At 32.7% G+C, this 12,786-nt stretch overlaps 1 protein-coding gene across 3 annotated transcripts in view; it reads left to right on the forward strand.

The window, feature by feature from the left end:
* LOC129959455 (vinculin-like) overlaps positions 1-12,786 on the forward strand; it is a 34,973-nt gene that overhangs the window by 14,164 nt on the left and 8,023 nt on the right. For 2 of the 3 annotated variants that reach the window (XM_056072289.1, XM_056072290.1), the window contains exons 17-20: positions 862-964; positions 1,237-1,341; positions 7,084-7,211; positions 10,522-10,637. In XM_056072289.1, the coding sequence (XP_055928264.1) occupies positions 862-964; positions 1,237-1,341; positions 7,084-7,211; positions 10,522-10,637 (452 nt within the window). The remainder of the gene's footprint in view (positions 1-861; positions 965-1,236; positions 1,342-7,083; positions 7,212-10,521; positions 10,638-12,786) is intronic. The other variant, XM_056072291.1, reaches the window with a different exon arrangement.

Raw genomic sequence — 12,786 nt, forward strand, 5'->3', positions numbered from 1 at the left:
GTGAGCTTTTTGACAATTATTCCCTGGCATAACGTTGCTCCAAAAATAGAATTTGTGCTTTAAATACATTTTTTTTATCAAATTCGAACAAAGATTTGACACATAATTGCATTTGAAGTCACAAAATCAATATCAAATTTGATACATTAAGTCATAGCATTTTTGAATCATCGCATTTACTTGTTTCTGAAACTACATACTGACAGACTGTCAGCCCTTAGTTGTATTTTTCTCAATTTGACAGGTGTTTACAGTATAGATCTTAAATCTGAGTATCGAATTTTACCTATCTAGCTCTCTTCGTTTTGTAGTTATCATGTTAACTTATATTCGAAAGCCGGTCAGACGACCTTCCTTTGAACAGATTTTAATCAAAATTTGATAGAAATCTGCAAATTTGGTGTAAAGACTGTATACCAAATTTCAACGGTGTAGCTGGAAAAGTTTTTGGTTATATTTGTCACAGACAGACAGATGGACATTTTTCAAAAATGTGTGTTTTGAACTCAAGGAGGTCGAAAACTTGGAAATTCGTCGAAATCTCGAGTTCGAATTCTACGATTACTATACTTCCTCTATAATACGTGTGCGAGAAGTAAAAACAAACGTTAGAGGTTTTCGATAAAAATACTTTTTTTCCTTTGAGAAAAATCTTAAAATTCACTGTGTCAGAAATCAATGAATTAGTTCGTGTAAGTATTATAAGCTTCCTATAAACCGTTTATATTTCAATCAACAACCATTATATAAATAATACAACCTTACAATACAGCTACACACTGTAGAGATTTCCCTTTATTATTCTCACAGTGCTTTAAGATATAAAATCCACACTTATTTCAATTTCGGTTAATTATTTAGCTGACTACTGCTGTTGGCCAAGTACTCTATGCTGTAATGGTTACTCCCGAGGTTCCTCCAGATATTCCACCTCCACCAGATATGAGCATGTTAAACCTTAATGGTAAGTTAATAAGTGCTGTATCAGTAATAATGTGAGTGATTTATTTATTATTATATCATTTTTTTTCTAGGGTTTTTTATTCTGAAATCCTCCCAAAAAGAAAATACTTTATAAATGCATATACCCATTTTATTGCAATGCGTTACTGTACAATTTGTATGACTAAAAGAAATATCATAGTACCTCCTTTTGAATAGGTGCTTAGGATTTATGTATTTCATTGAAGTTATAAATTTTATTAAAATTTTGTACAATGTTGTTTTTATTACTAGAAAAGCATCTTTCGAAAGAAGTGAATGTTCCTGATTTTGGGCAAATATTTAAAGTTGAGGCTAATTTTTCAACAAGTGGCCCACCACCTTTATCTTACAAGAAAGGTACATTTTAAAAATGATGTGCGAATGTTAATGTTTAGCATTGTGTTTGCTGCCATGGCTTCTGTCTTGAATTTCTATATTGCCAACTAATCAGTGTGAAGTAAATGCAACATAACCCTTACTTATTTCCCTTTTCAAGTAATAGAAAAAAATATTAAATTTGCCATTGAATGTTATTTTTCAACAGTGTCTTGCCTCTCCGTTCCTCCCTCTTTTCCTACAATATTTCTTTGTTTTGTAATATCAGAAAAAATATATTTGTTATTGAAATTAGCGTGAATCATGCATAATAGTTTTAAATCGTACATAAAATTTCATTGTATGATTTCAAAGTATGGAGCATTAGCATATATAGGAGGTATATTTTCCGTTTGTTTTGTTTACTATTATAATTATTTAAAACCTACATTTATATTTGTCAGCTTATTTGTAAAGGCTTCTGAAATAGTTCTGGAAACAAATCGGTATGTAACCGCTCTATCTACCAATAAGTAATTGGACACTTGTGATAAAAGGGATAAACACAATTTATTCATCTTCAATAGCTGGTGAAGTCTCCACTTGAGGCAATTGCAACTTAACCTTCTGGCGCATGCTTTCCACAAGTTTTTGGATGATGGACAGTGGTATTTTCTTCCATTCGGCTTGGAGGAAACGTGTTAATGCTTTCACTGATTTTGGACAGTTGCTGCACCCCTTAATTCGGCTATTCAACTTGTCCCAGAGGTTTTCTATAAGATTCAACTCTGGACTCTAGGCAGACCAGTTCACCTCATGGTCATCATACCAACCATGGTGACAAGTGGCATTGTCATCCTGGAAATAGCAATGATCCAACTCGTAAAACTCCCACAACTTAGGTTGTGTTGTTGTCCACATTGTTGTCTAGAATAGTGAAGTAGGATTTGGCGTTAAGCTTACCAGGATTTGGGATCAGGAGATCTAGTCCATACCAGGAGAAATATCCCTAGACCATAATTCCGCCTCCGCAAAACTTTACTGAAAACACAGTGCATTCTGACAAAAGGCGTTCTCCATGCATATGCCAAACCCAGACTCTAGCAGCCGACTGATAGAGATTGAACCTTGATTCATCTCTCCAAACAATTTGTTTCCTCTCATCTCCGGTCCAATTTCGACATGCTTTGCACCACCTCAACCGAGCAGGACGGTTGGATTTTGTAACCATAGGCTTATGGTCGGCAGCACGACCATGGAAACTAAGCAAATGTGTTTCCGTGCGAATGGTATTTATCGAAACAACAATCCCGGATGCTGGTTGAAACTCCTGGAGATGTGAGCCATCGGTTTGGTGCAGTGTTTCCGAATTTCTTTGTACAGCACTCGTTGGTCTCCATCTCTCGGTTTCGTGGGTTTGTCGGGCCGAAGCACATTCCGACAATCACCACTCGCCTTCTACTTCTTAATCACAAAAGCCACTGTCGATTTTGGAATGTTTAACTAACTAGATATGTCCCTTAAGGATCGGCCATTTCTATGAAATCCGACAATTATGCCTTTCTCGAAGTCAGACAACTCTAAATTCCGTGGCATCTTGCATGCGACTAATGCCAATGCTGTTTCCTATACGATATTTAAGTACAGTAGGCATGGCGTAGATCAGGATCTCAGATATTTTCAATTGCATAGGTGTCCAAATACTTATTGGCAGATAGTGTAGAACAGAAAATGGTTATGTATGGAACAAGTGATTGGTTTGCAGTGAAATATCAGTTGTTCATTTCAACTAAAATTATTCTACTTGTGTAATCTGGGTGGAGATACAAACCTCGAATACATTTAATGGAATATACAAGGTTGTTTATGATTAAAGTTCGCTTACTCAAAAGGCACTAGAACCGGTTCTATGACTTCAAATGAAACAAAATTTCACTAGTATGTAGTACAAGTGTAGCACTCTGTAAAAAAAAAAAAAAAAAAAAAAAATGACGTTAGCCAATTTTTAAGGTTATTTCTGCGATTTTTTGTCGAAAACAGTACGGGTTCTATGGCTCCAAACAACACAGGAAAAGAGCGAGAGATAATTTTATTTGTTGCAGTGTGCTCAACAAAAATAAAACATGCCACTCAGCAGCGACGAAATAAAGAAACACAGTATTACGCATGCTGAATGAATACTCTATTATCTCCAATCACGCATTCTATTCTCAGAGTGTATTTACTGCTGCAAAGTGCAATGTATCCTGTGAGATTGAGCTAATGTGAAGCATAATATCTTCAGATCAGAGATCATCTAACATTTTTCTTTAGACAGTCTTTCAAAAATCCCCAAAACAAACACACAAAAAATCGAATGATGTGTGATCAAGCAATCGTGATGGCCAGATTGTTTGAAAATATCGACTTATCATAAGGTCCTACATGATACTGTGTTAAGAGAAAATACGAACCAATGTAATGTCAAGTGGTACACCATCTTTCTTAAAACAGTATTTTGACTCATCAGCAGCCTCACTGTTGCAACTCAAGATTCAAGTTTTGTGATTACTGAGATCGTACGTAGATCGAACATACCGCGATCTTTTCCCATTTACGGAACATGTAATGTGTTCTTATGGCTGTTGATTCCTCAAAAAATATGGCCCTATGATAAACGTAGCTGTAAAACCGCACTACACTGTCGCTTTGGCTGCTTGCAGTGGAACTTCTGCCTATTAGCACAAAATGCTCAAAAAAACATTGTTACTATATCTACGTGATGTTGGGCAGGATTCAGAATGTCACAGAACATCGAGGAGATATCGTATAATATCTTGTGCTTATAGGGCTTGGATTCTCTTTCGATCAAATCCGACAGTTGTGTGTCTTCACTTGTCCGTTTAATAAACAGAAGAAAAAAAAGCTATTATCTGTTGTGCTCTCTGAATCTTGTATGGATAGTAGCACAAAATTTGACTTAACACTTTTCTCATTGTGGAAATCGACGTGTTGACTTCATTTTCAGTAGCTGGCATGCTTGCATTAGCATATGACGAATGATTTGCTAAATCTACGGTAGTAATGGCATGATCTTTCAACGCTAGATATATCCGCATGGTTTTGTTCTCTGCCAGGAAGGTTGCCACAATTTTTTTATTCATTTATGAACGCCACGATCCAACTTTTGTCCACATCTAAAAATTTTCTGTTTCTGGAATTCTTGAAGAGCTGCAGCTGCGTTGCTATTATTTTGATAAAAATAACTTTACAAGAATAGCCTTTTCTTTCAAAATTATAATTTTCCGCAAAGTGTTTGTGCTGCTTCTAATGCTCTTCAGAAATAATAAACTCTTCCAGTATCAGAGGAATCACAGATACACTTTGTTAGCTTGTTTTAAATTATTAGTTGATTTGAAGCGTGTTTCAGGGTTTCGAAGCTGGGACATCAGTGCCATTTCTACGTAGTTCGTCGTATATTTAAATAAGAAAGACCTTCTTTAAATGTTTTTTGAAATTTTGTTTGCTTCGTCTGGAGTGACAAAAATTGAAGGAATGAATCTGCAAAAAATATATTATCAATTTTAAACTAAATTTCCTTTATTTTGTTTTTTACAAAAACTATCTAAACAGGTTGTTCTCCCGTTAATAATGTCTCAGTTATGATTGTCTCAAATTAACTAATGAAAGAAGAGAAAGAAAGAATCAAAGAAATGCACAGTCTCATGCGCAGTTTTAGGGTGCTAAAGAAATAAAAATTATTGTTATATGTAAAATTGTTATTCTTTAGATGTAAATATATTGTAACATTAAAAGTATTGTTTCCATACTGTGGGATCTTCTTTATCCTAAATGTTCACAAACACGCAATTAAAAAATAATTAATAAAATTGATTTGAAACAAATAGTGATCCACTAACATCCAAAAATCAGACATGAAAAAAAAAGGGGTCATTCTTCATAAAATAATGAATACTTTCAAACACCGAGAACTAAAATATGATTAAATTAATAGTAAGATGAAAAAAATTATACAAAAAGTGCTTGGGATACAGAAAATGTTGTAGAATTATTAAATCAAAGAAATATTTTATCTTAAATGTTAAACCAAAATCAAAGGCCAAATATAATATAAAAGTAATGCTGAAAGAAAATATTAGCAAACCTCAGCCCATTAACCTTTGCTACAGTTAAGCATTAAAAAAATGTAAATAAAATGTGAATTTTGCGCTTCCATAATTACATAATGTTCAGGAACACTCAAATTAAGACATTATTAAACTCGGTTTGAAACGAATGGTAGAATAACTGAACAGTACCAAAGAAAGAATAACTCAGTGCTATCCATATGCACGCTCATAATACTTTTGGGCGTACTCGCATTCATCATGCACACACACACACATAAACCAGATAGCAGCAGAGTATTACGAACATCTGTAGACAATTCTTATAAAAATAGATACCTATTTTCTTCTGTGTATGTAGTAATGATATGCATTACATTGGATGTTAGAATACAGATGTTTTCACATTAGTTTGATTTTGGTATTTTAAAGAAAATTTGATACAAATACCAATGTTGTTCTCATCATTTGCTATGATTCAGTATTAAGAAGACCATTACCAATGGTGTTAAAATTAATGACGATCTTATGTCAACTCCAGGTTTTTATTTGAAAATGTGATTATGTGTATCACTGTAAAACTGAGTGACATTTTATATTTTGAATTTATCTTTAATAAATTAGCAGAATTCTTTAATCTTTATCGGTCTGGGTGAAAATCAAACTTTTCTTTCAGATGATCTTTTAGATATTAAGTTTGCACATTGCATGAGAATTTAGAAAAATGCAGTACAGTTTTCTTATTTAACTGTTGTGCTTTAACATAACTTATATTTGGATTTTGAATTATATTGGATTTGAATTTGCCTGTAATATGATATTGGATATAGAATTTAGCATAACCTTGTATTAACAATAAATTCCTATTATAATTAATATGAATGAATATAAAATGTTTCAAGCATATTTATTTCTTAATTCAAATAACATAAAAATTTTCGTCAGTAAATTTATTGGGAGTATTTTTTTCATTGTGTTTTATTTTTTGTTCAGTGTATATTGTCTGTTGATTGCATGAATTTTGGCATTTATTCATATTAATATTTGCTGTGTTAAAATTCTTTTACTCCCCCCCCCCCCTCTGAATTGGAGTAATAAATAGTTTTAGAATGGAAAATATTTGTGCTAAATGACTGAATTTATATTATTAAAAATTTTACTGTACCCTCCTCAAAATTATTTATAAAAAAAGAAATTTAATAATTTTTACTCTTTGCTTATAATTGTGACTTATGTCTGATGAAAATATTAAATGCTTGTATAAATATTTCAACTGATAGTCTATTTGGATCGAAGAGGACATTTCCTCATTGGGAAATGAAGGTAATGTATTTGATTTACTCAAATTTTAACTTCCAAAAATATTCACAGGCATATTTGATTCTTTTTTCCATTCAGTTACATTTATGTGTAGATAAGTCTAATTTTGATTTGAAATTAATCATTCAGTGATATAATTCTGTAATTTTTATAAATCTGTCTTACCTTTTAGCTTATTTAAAGTGATTAAATTGCCATTTTGAAAAAAGAAAAAAAAAACTTTATTGGGTCTTGCTCTTTTAAATAGCATATTTCAGAAATATGAGATGGCTATTTAAAAGTTGTTACTTAAGAATTTCAAAATTCCCATGCTTTTGCATAACTTACAATTTTCTTTCTCCTTGTGATGGATATCTAGATGAAGCTCCTCCACGCCCACCTTTGCCCAATTCAGAAGATAACCCTCCTCCTCGTCCTCCTCCACCAGAGACTGATGATGAATTTGAAGCTCATTTCCCTATAATACAGCCTAATCAACCCATTATGGTAATTTTTTTTTCATATCTATTTTAATGAAATTTTCTTGCTTTTCTACTCAGTATATTAGTAATAATATTTGCCGGTTAAATTATGAAAAAAAATTTAATCAATCATTCTAAAATAAAGATAAAAAAGATAATTTTTGCAAAGGACAGATGGAAATGGACGAAGGTTTTGTCAGTTCTGGTATAAATTTGTATAAATTTTACTAGCAAATAGTGGTGTTAGGTCAAGTATCAGATTGCATAAATAATCTGTTGAAAAAAGCAGTTCTGCAGAATATGCTAGCCGATAAAACTTTACATAGGTATGTTATGATTAATAAAGAAGATCCTCTTTGCTATACATTTTTATGAGATCGAAGAAAGTGCCACTGCAGCATTGCAGACATATTACTTCTTGTATGGTATGCTAGATGGTAATGAACCAATGATCTGTTCTACATTGATCAAATTAATTCAAATATTTGATTTGAAATACTTCGGTTTTGCATCCATGAATTGGCTGACCCTCGGCATCTAATAATGTTAATCAGGCAGTCCAATCAGGGCTGACAATTCTGTAAGCACAGAATATAGTCCATGAGAATCTTCCAAACAGATTTACATTTGGAATGGCAGTATATGGGAACACTACTAATTACCTTTTAACCATTAGTTTATGGACAGTACAAGTGATGTACCACTAATGAGTTGAATTTCATTCCTACATCTAAGCTTTCCATCTGTACACTAATTGCTCCATAAAATCCTTTTTCTGTTATGTCATAATCTATACTATCAGGATATTTCGCTCAGCAGTTATTAATTAATATTGACGCTGTTGAATTTTATGAGGTTTTGTTTTGGTGACCCCCCCCCCTTCAAAAGAACCATTCTTAGGACGTATGAAATGAATAAGCTCATCAGTTGTACTCAACTTTTTGCTTTTTTCCCCTTTTCCTTAATTTTATATTATCAGTATTCCTGTATCAATTATATTAATGTCTAATAGTGAATTCTGACATGTATCGAAAATTTCATTCAAAGAAAAGTTGTATGATGATACTTGCAAAGAAAAGTGGAGAACCTTTTAGAAAGAAAGCAAACCTTTTTTCATCGTAATATCGCATTTGTAAAATACTACAAAGTAGTAGCTATAAATAAATTCATTACCAATTATGCTGACTTATAAGCATAAATTAATGCATAAGTGATTATTAACATATGTATATCATATTCTAAATGAACCATACCCAGTTTTATTTTGATTGAATTATTTTTTATGCCAGTGGTTTATCTTTAGTAGATTTTTGTGAAGAAAAATAATTGTTTATTGCAATTCATTCGCCAATTACATACAAAAATCTGAGCGTATTTCTCAAAATTGCGACGCGAACATTAAAAAAAAAACTAGTATTCTCAGCAAAAAAAAAAAAAAAAAAAAAAAAAAAAAAAATATCAGTTTTTAATATGCATTCTAAGCATTACCAAAATAGGGGAAACACCATCAATTATTTATTACAAAAAATTTGAACTATGTTAAGCATAAAAATATTTGATTTTTGTATGCAGTATAATAATTTTAAAGCATTCAGTTATGCTTTTAGTCTACGGAGTAAAAGAATGTAATCCATGAGACACACTAAGAAAGAGCATTTTATAAAAGAAAATACAGGCATCTAGAATCTTAAAACATTATACTTAAATCGCTAACTTGTTTATCTACTGATTAGTTAGAAGTACAAACATAAAATGTTTACATTATAATGTTCCAGCTGTAAAACTAAATCCATGATTTTAGCAGTTCTTGAGAAATTTATTAAATTTCAGATAGCTCGCATTCCAAAATAGTCATAGCGGAGCGTTTTATTTATGACTTCTATATAGATGATTATGAAAGTGGAGGGGGTTTATTTAATGTGCCAAATATTTATACAGCAGAAACTCTTCTGGAAATTTATTCATGGTCATAGTATTTAATATTCCCTACTCCAGAATAAGTGAATTACTGTTTTAGGTTGGGGGGGGGGGAACTGATACGAAGCCACTTCTAGGTTTCAGACTAGGCAAAAAAATACAAAAGACTACTACTACAGAGGGGACGTATGAGCCATTAACACCTTAGGCGGTTGAAATCGAATAGTTTATTATCAACAAAAGCCGTTAAAAGGTTTTTCTTATTGATTGAGCACATTTAGAGAAACTTTCCTTAGTTTGGTTCCTGAAAACTATAAGGTAACTATCCATACAGGTTGCTACATACCCAAGAATCGAAACCTAATTGCATCATCTCTCACAATAATATTGTAAATAGTCTATTGAGTAAAGTGAAGTAGCATTCCGATTGTCTTTCATCTGTGTTTAGGACAGGTTTTATTCTTTCTTGTAATCGCACATATCATGTGTGGAATGCAATAAGCACTCGTGGGTTTGCTGAACAATCCAGAAGTTACTTTGGCATAGTTTCACCTCTGATTTTTTAATCATTCCTTCACTTCTCAAGATAGTTTAAGGGATTTAAATAAAAAAAATAATTGGTTTTAGTAGATGCTCAGCAGTATTTGCAGGCAGCATTATTTCAGAGATGCAGGTGCAACAAGCATTGCATGCAACCACCTTTATGGTTGACGGACTATCACTACATAATTCAACATGTCTCCTTCCTTATCTGACAATTAGTCTAATGGCTTTGGGGATGCTCAAATTCAAAAGTTAACTGCACACAACTGGTAAATTAATTAGTTCTATAATGCAGGCTAAAAAAAACTGCAAAAGCATCTCTTAGTGGAAAATATATTTATTGGCAATAAAATTTACATGAGAAGCTAGCCTTTCTTTTCCCTCCACTCTTACCAACAGAATTTATTAGTTTTCGAATTATTAATTCTAAAGTTTTTCCTAATTTTTTAATCATAATTTTTCAGTTTGTTGGTTTCCGTATTAAATATAAGTATTGAATTAGACATTGGAAACTGCATTACCATTTTTGCTATTTGTGTAATGAAGTTCCATTTACGAACTTTACTATTTATTCTAATTACCAATAGAAAATTGATATCTTCCCTAGTAGTGGGATATCTATAAATTGATCATAATAGATTAAATATAAATAAGAGTTGTACCTATAATTTACATTTGTGCATGTTTAATGAGTTAATTGTTTTTAATTAATATGGTAATATTTGATTTTTATTTAAATGTAATTTCTTAATGCTTGCCTTTCAATTGGCTGTTACAATGAAATTCTTTTATTTGGTTGGCTGGTATAAATTTTTAGTTTTAAATGCTTAGTTTAAAATTTGATGAATTTCACGTACTTGTCATGTTCAAATAAGGTTGCTGCTCATGGCCTTCATCAAGAAGTTAGGCAATGGTCCAGTAAGGATAACGAAATTATTGCTGCTGCTAAAAAGATGGCATTATTGATGGCCAAGTTGAGTCAACTTGTTAGGTATGAAATATATTTTATTTGGTTTCTTCAGTTATTTTCCCTATTATGGATCTTTCGCCTTTCAAAATGTTGCATGTTGTACTCATTATAATTTATAATCATCGTATAGATAATTCTTATTATGTTTAATTATTTGCCAGTTTTATTTGTGTGTTGCAAAAAATTGATTTGGATATTAAAATCTCCCAAAATATTCTGATGTTTAAAAAAATTAATTAAATTATTCCTTTATATTAATTAATATTTATTGCTGTAAGATGTTGAATACAATGAAAGAGCCCAGTGTATGTGTGCTGTTACTGTTAATTTTTATACATTTTTCAAAATATTTTTATGAGAAAGAAAGTTTTGCTGATATTTGTTAACTTATATCCAGCTATAATGCACACATGTCCATAAATTAAGGGTAATTCACGGAAATCGAACTCTAAAGTAAACATTTCACCTGTTGAATTATTACGCAATTCTTCAAGAAAAATATGCAAATTACAGAATCCTCCCAGATGACGCCGCTAGTACGTCGCAGTGACGAGAGAGTAAGACAGGGGTAAATAAGGAATGGTGGCAAAGTAAAATTGTTCTCAAGCCTTCTGTAAGCCGCTCAATGCCATAACCGAATAGCTATGACACAGAGGACGCATGTGGATGATTTTTTTACGTGGTAGAATTACCCTGGAATGTGGGTGTACTCTGATGGAAGTATCCGAGGAACTTGGAACCGTCCAAAGTGTCATCTCTAGGCTTTGGCAACGATTCCACGATTATAAAAATGTCAGTAGACGTCATATTACAGGTCGCCCCCGAGTTACAGCGCTGAATGACTACCGGTATTTGGCAGTAACTGCCAAAAGCTTCAGATGGAGCGCAGTATCAGACATGTCTCATTAGCTATCTTCAGCCACGGGTGCGGCAGTTTCAAGGCAAACCGTTTGGTACACATTGGTCTATATGCTCGCAGGCTTGTCAGATGTGTTCCTCTGACGTCAACTCACTGTCGCCAGCTGTTAACCTGCAGTAGAGACCATGCAATGTGAGCATCGTTATAGTGAACTTGTGTATTGTTTTCCGACGATTCCATGTTAGCTTGCAATCTGATTCACGTCGGACTTTCATATGGAGAACGTCAGGTACTCGTTACCATCAAGAGAACATCATTGAACGACACCATTATGGTGGTGCAGAATTTCTTGTTTGGTTTGGAATTATACTGGGCTCCCGAACAGACCTGCTTGTTCAAGTCGGAACCATGACAGTCCAACTTTATCGAGACATTATTCTGGAACAACTTGTACATTTGTTTAGGGGTACCATGAGCGCAGAATTTGTGTTTATGGATGACAACGCCCATCCTCACCGTGCAAACATCATAAACGAATCTTTCATATTCATATCGTATTCTTCAGTCTGAAGATATCATTCGTATAGAATAACCAACATTCTCACCTGACTTGAATCCGATAGAGCATGTATGGGACATGCTTGGTCGGCAAGTTGCAACCCGTCAACCGCCACCTACATGCATAACGGAACTTCAGCGAGCATTGCTTTTTGAGTGGAGTAGTCTTCTGGATCAGCTCGATAGTTTGGTACTCAGCATACCTAGGCATCGTGCGGACTGTATTTCATCATCTGGGAAACATACAATGTATTAACCATCATAGCAACCATATAAAGTTAAGTTTTTACGAGGGTGATATTTTTTGTTATTGCACCCGGGAGCAAAAATCTTAGTTTTAATGAATGTTATCATACACTACCATACATTTGTTCTTTATCTTTTGTTTAATAAATGGGCTTAATGAATAAGTCACATTTGTTGTGTTTCTGAACCTTTATTTGCCGGAACTGGTATTATCCTTAATTCATGAACATCAATGTAGATTTTATTGCTAAAATTTGGAATTTAAATTTTTTTGTAAATTTTAGGAGTTTTTATCAATATAACATCTTTACAGTTTTGGCCTAAGTACTCTTTTGTTTTTACTATTATGAAAAGTTCTGTGTTTTTAATTGAAAGGTATATAGAAAATGTTACTGCTTGTTTTAAGCTAATATTTTTGGCTGCTACTTTAGCTTTCATTTTTTTATATAAAAACATTGTATTAAAATTAAATAAAATTGTGAATTTATTGCAAATAGACTATTTCTG

This window comes from Argiope bruennichi, chromosome X1 (assembly GCF_947563725.1).
Source record: "Argiope bruennichi chromosome X1, qqArgBrue1.1, whole genome shotgun sequence".
NCBI lineage: Eukaryota > Metazoa > Arthropoda > Arachnida > Araneae > Araneidae > Argiope > Argiope bruennichi.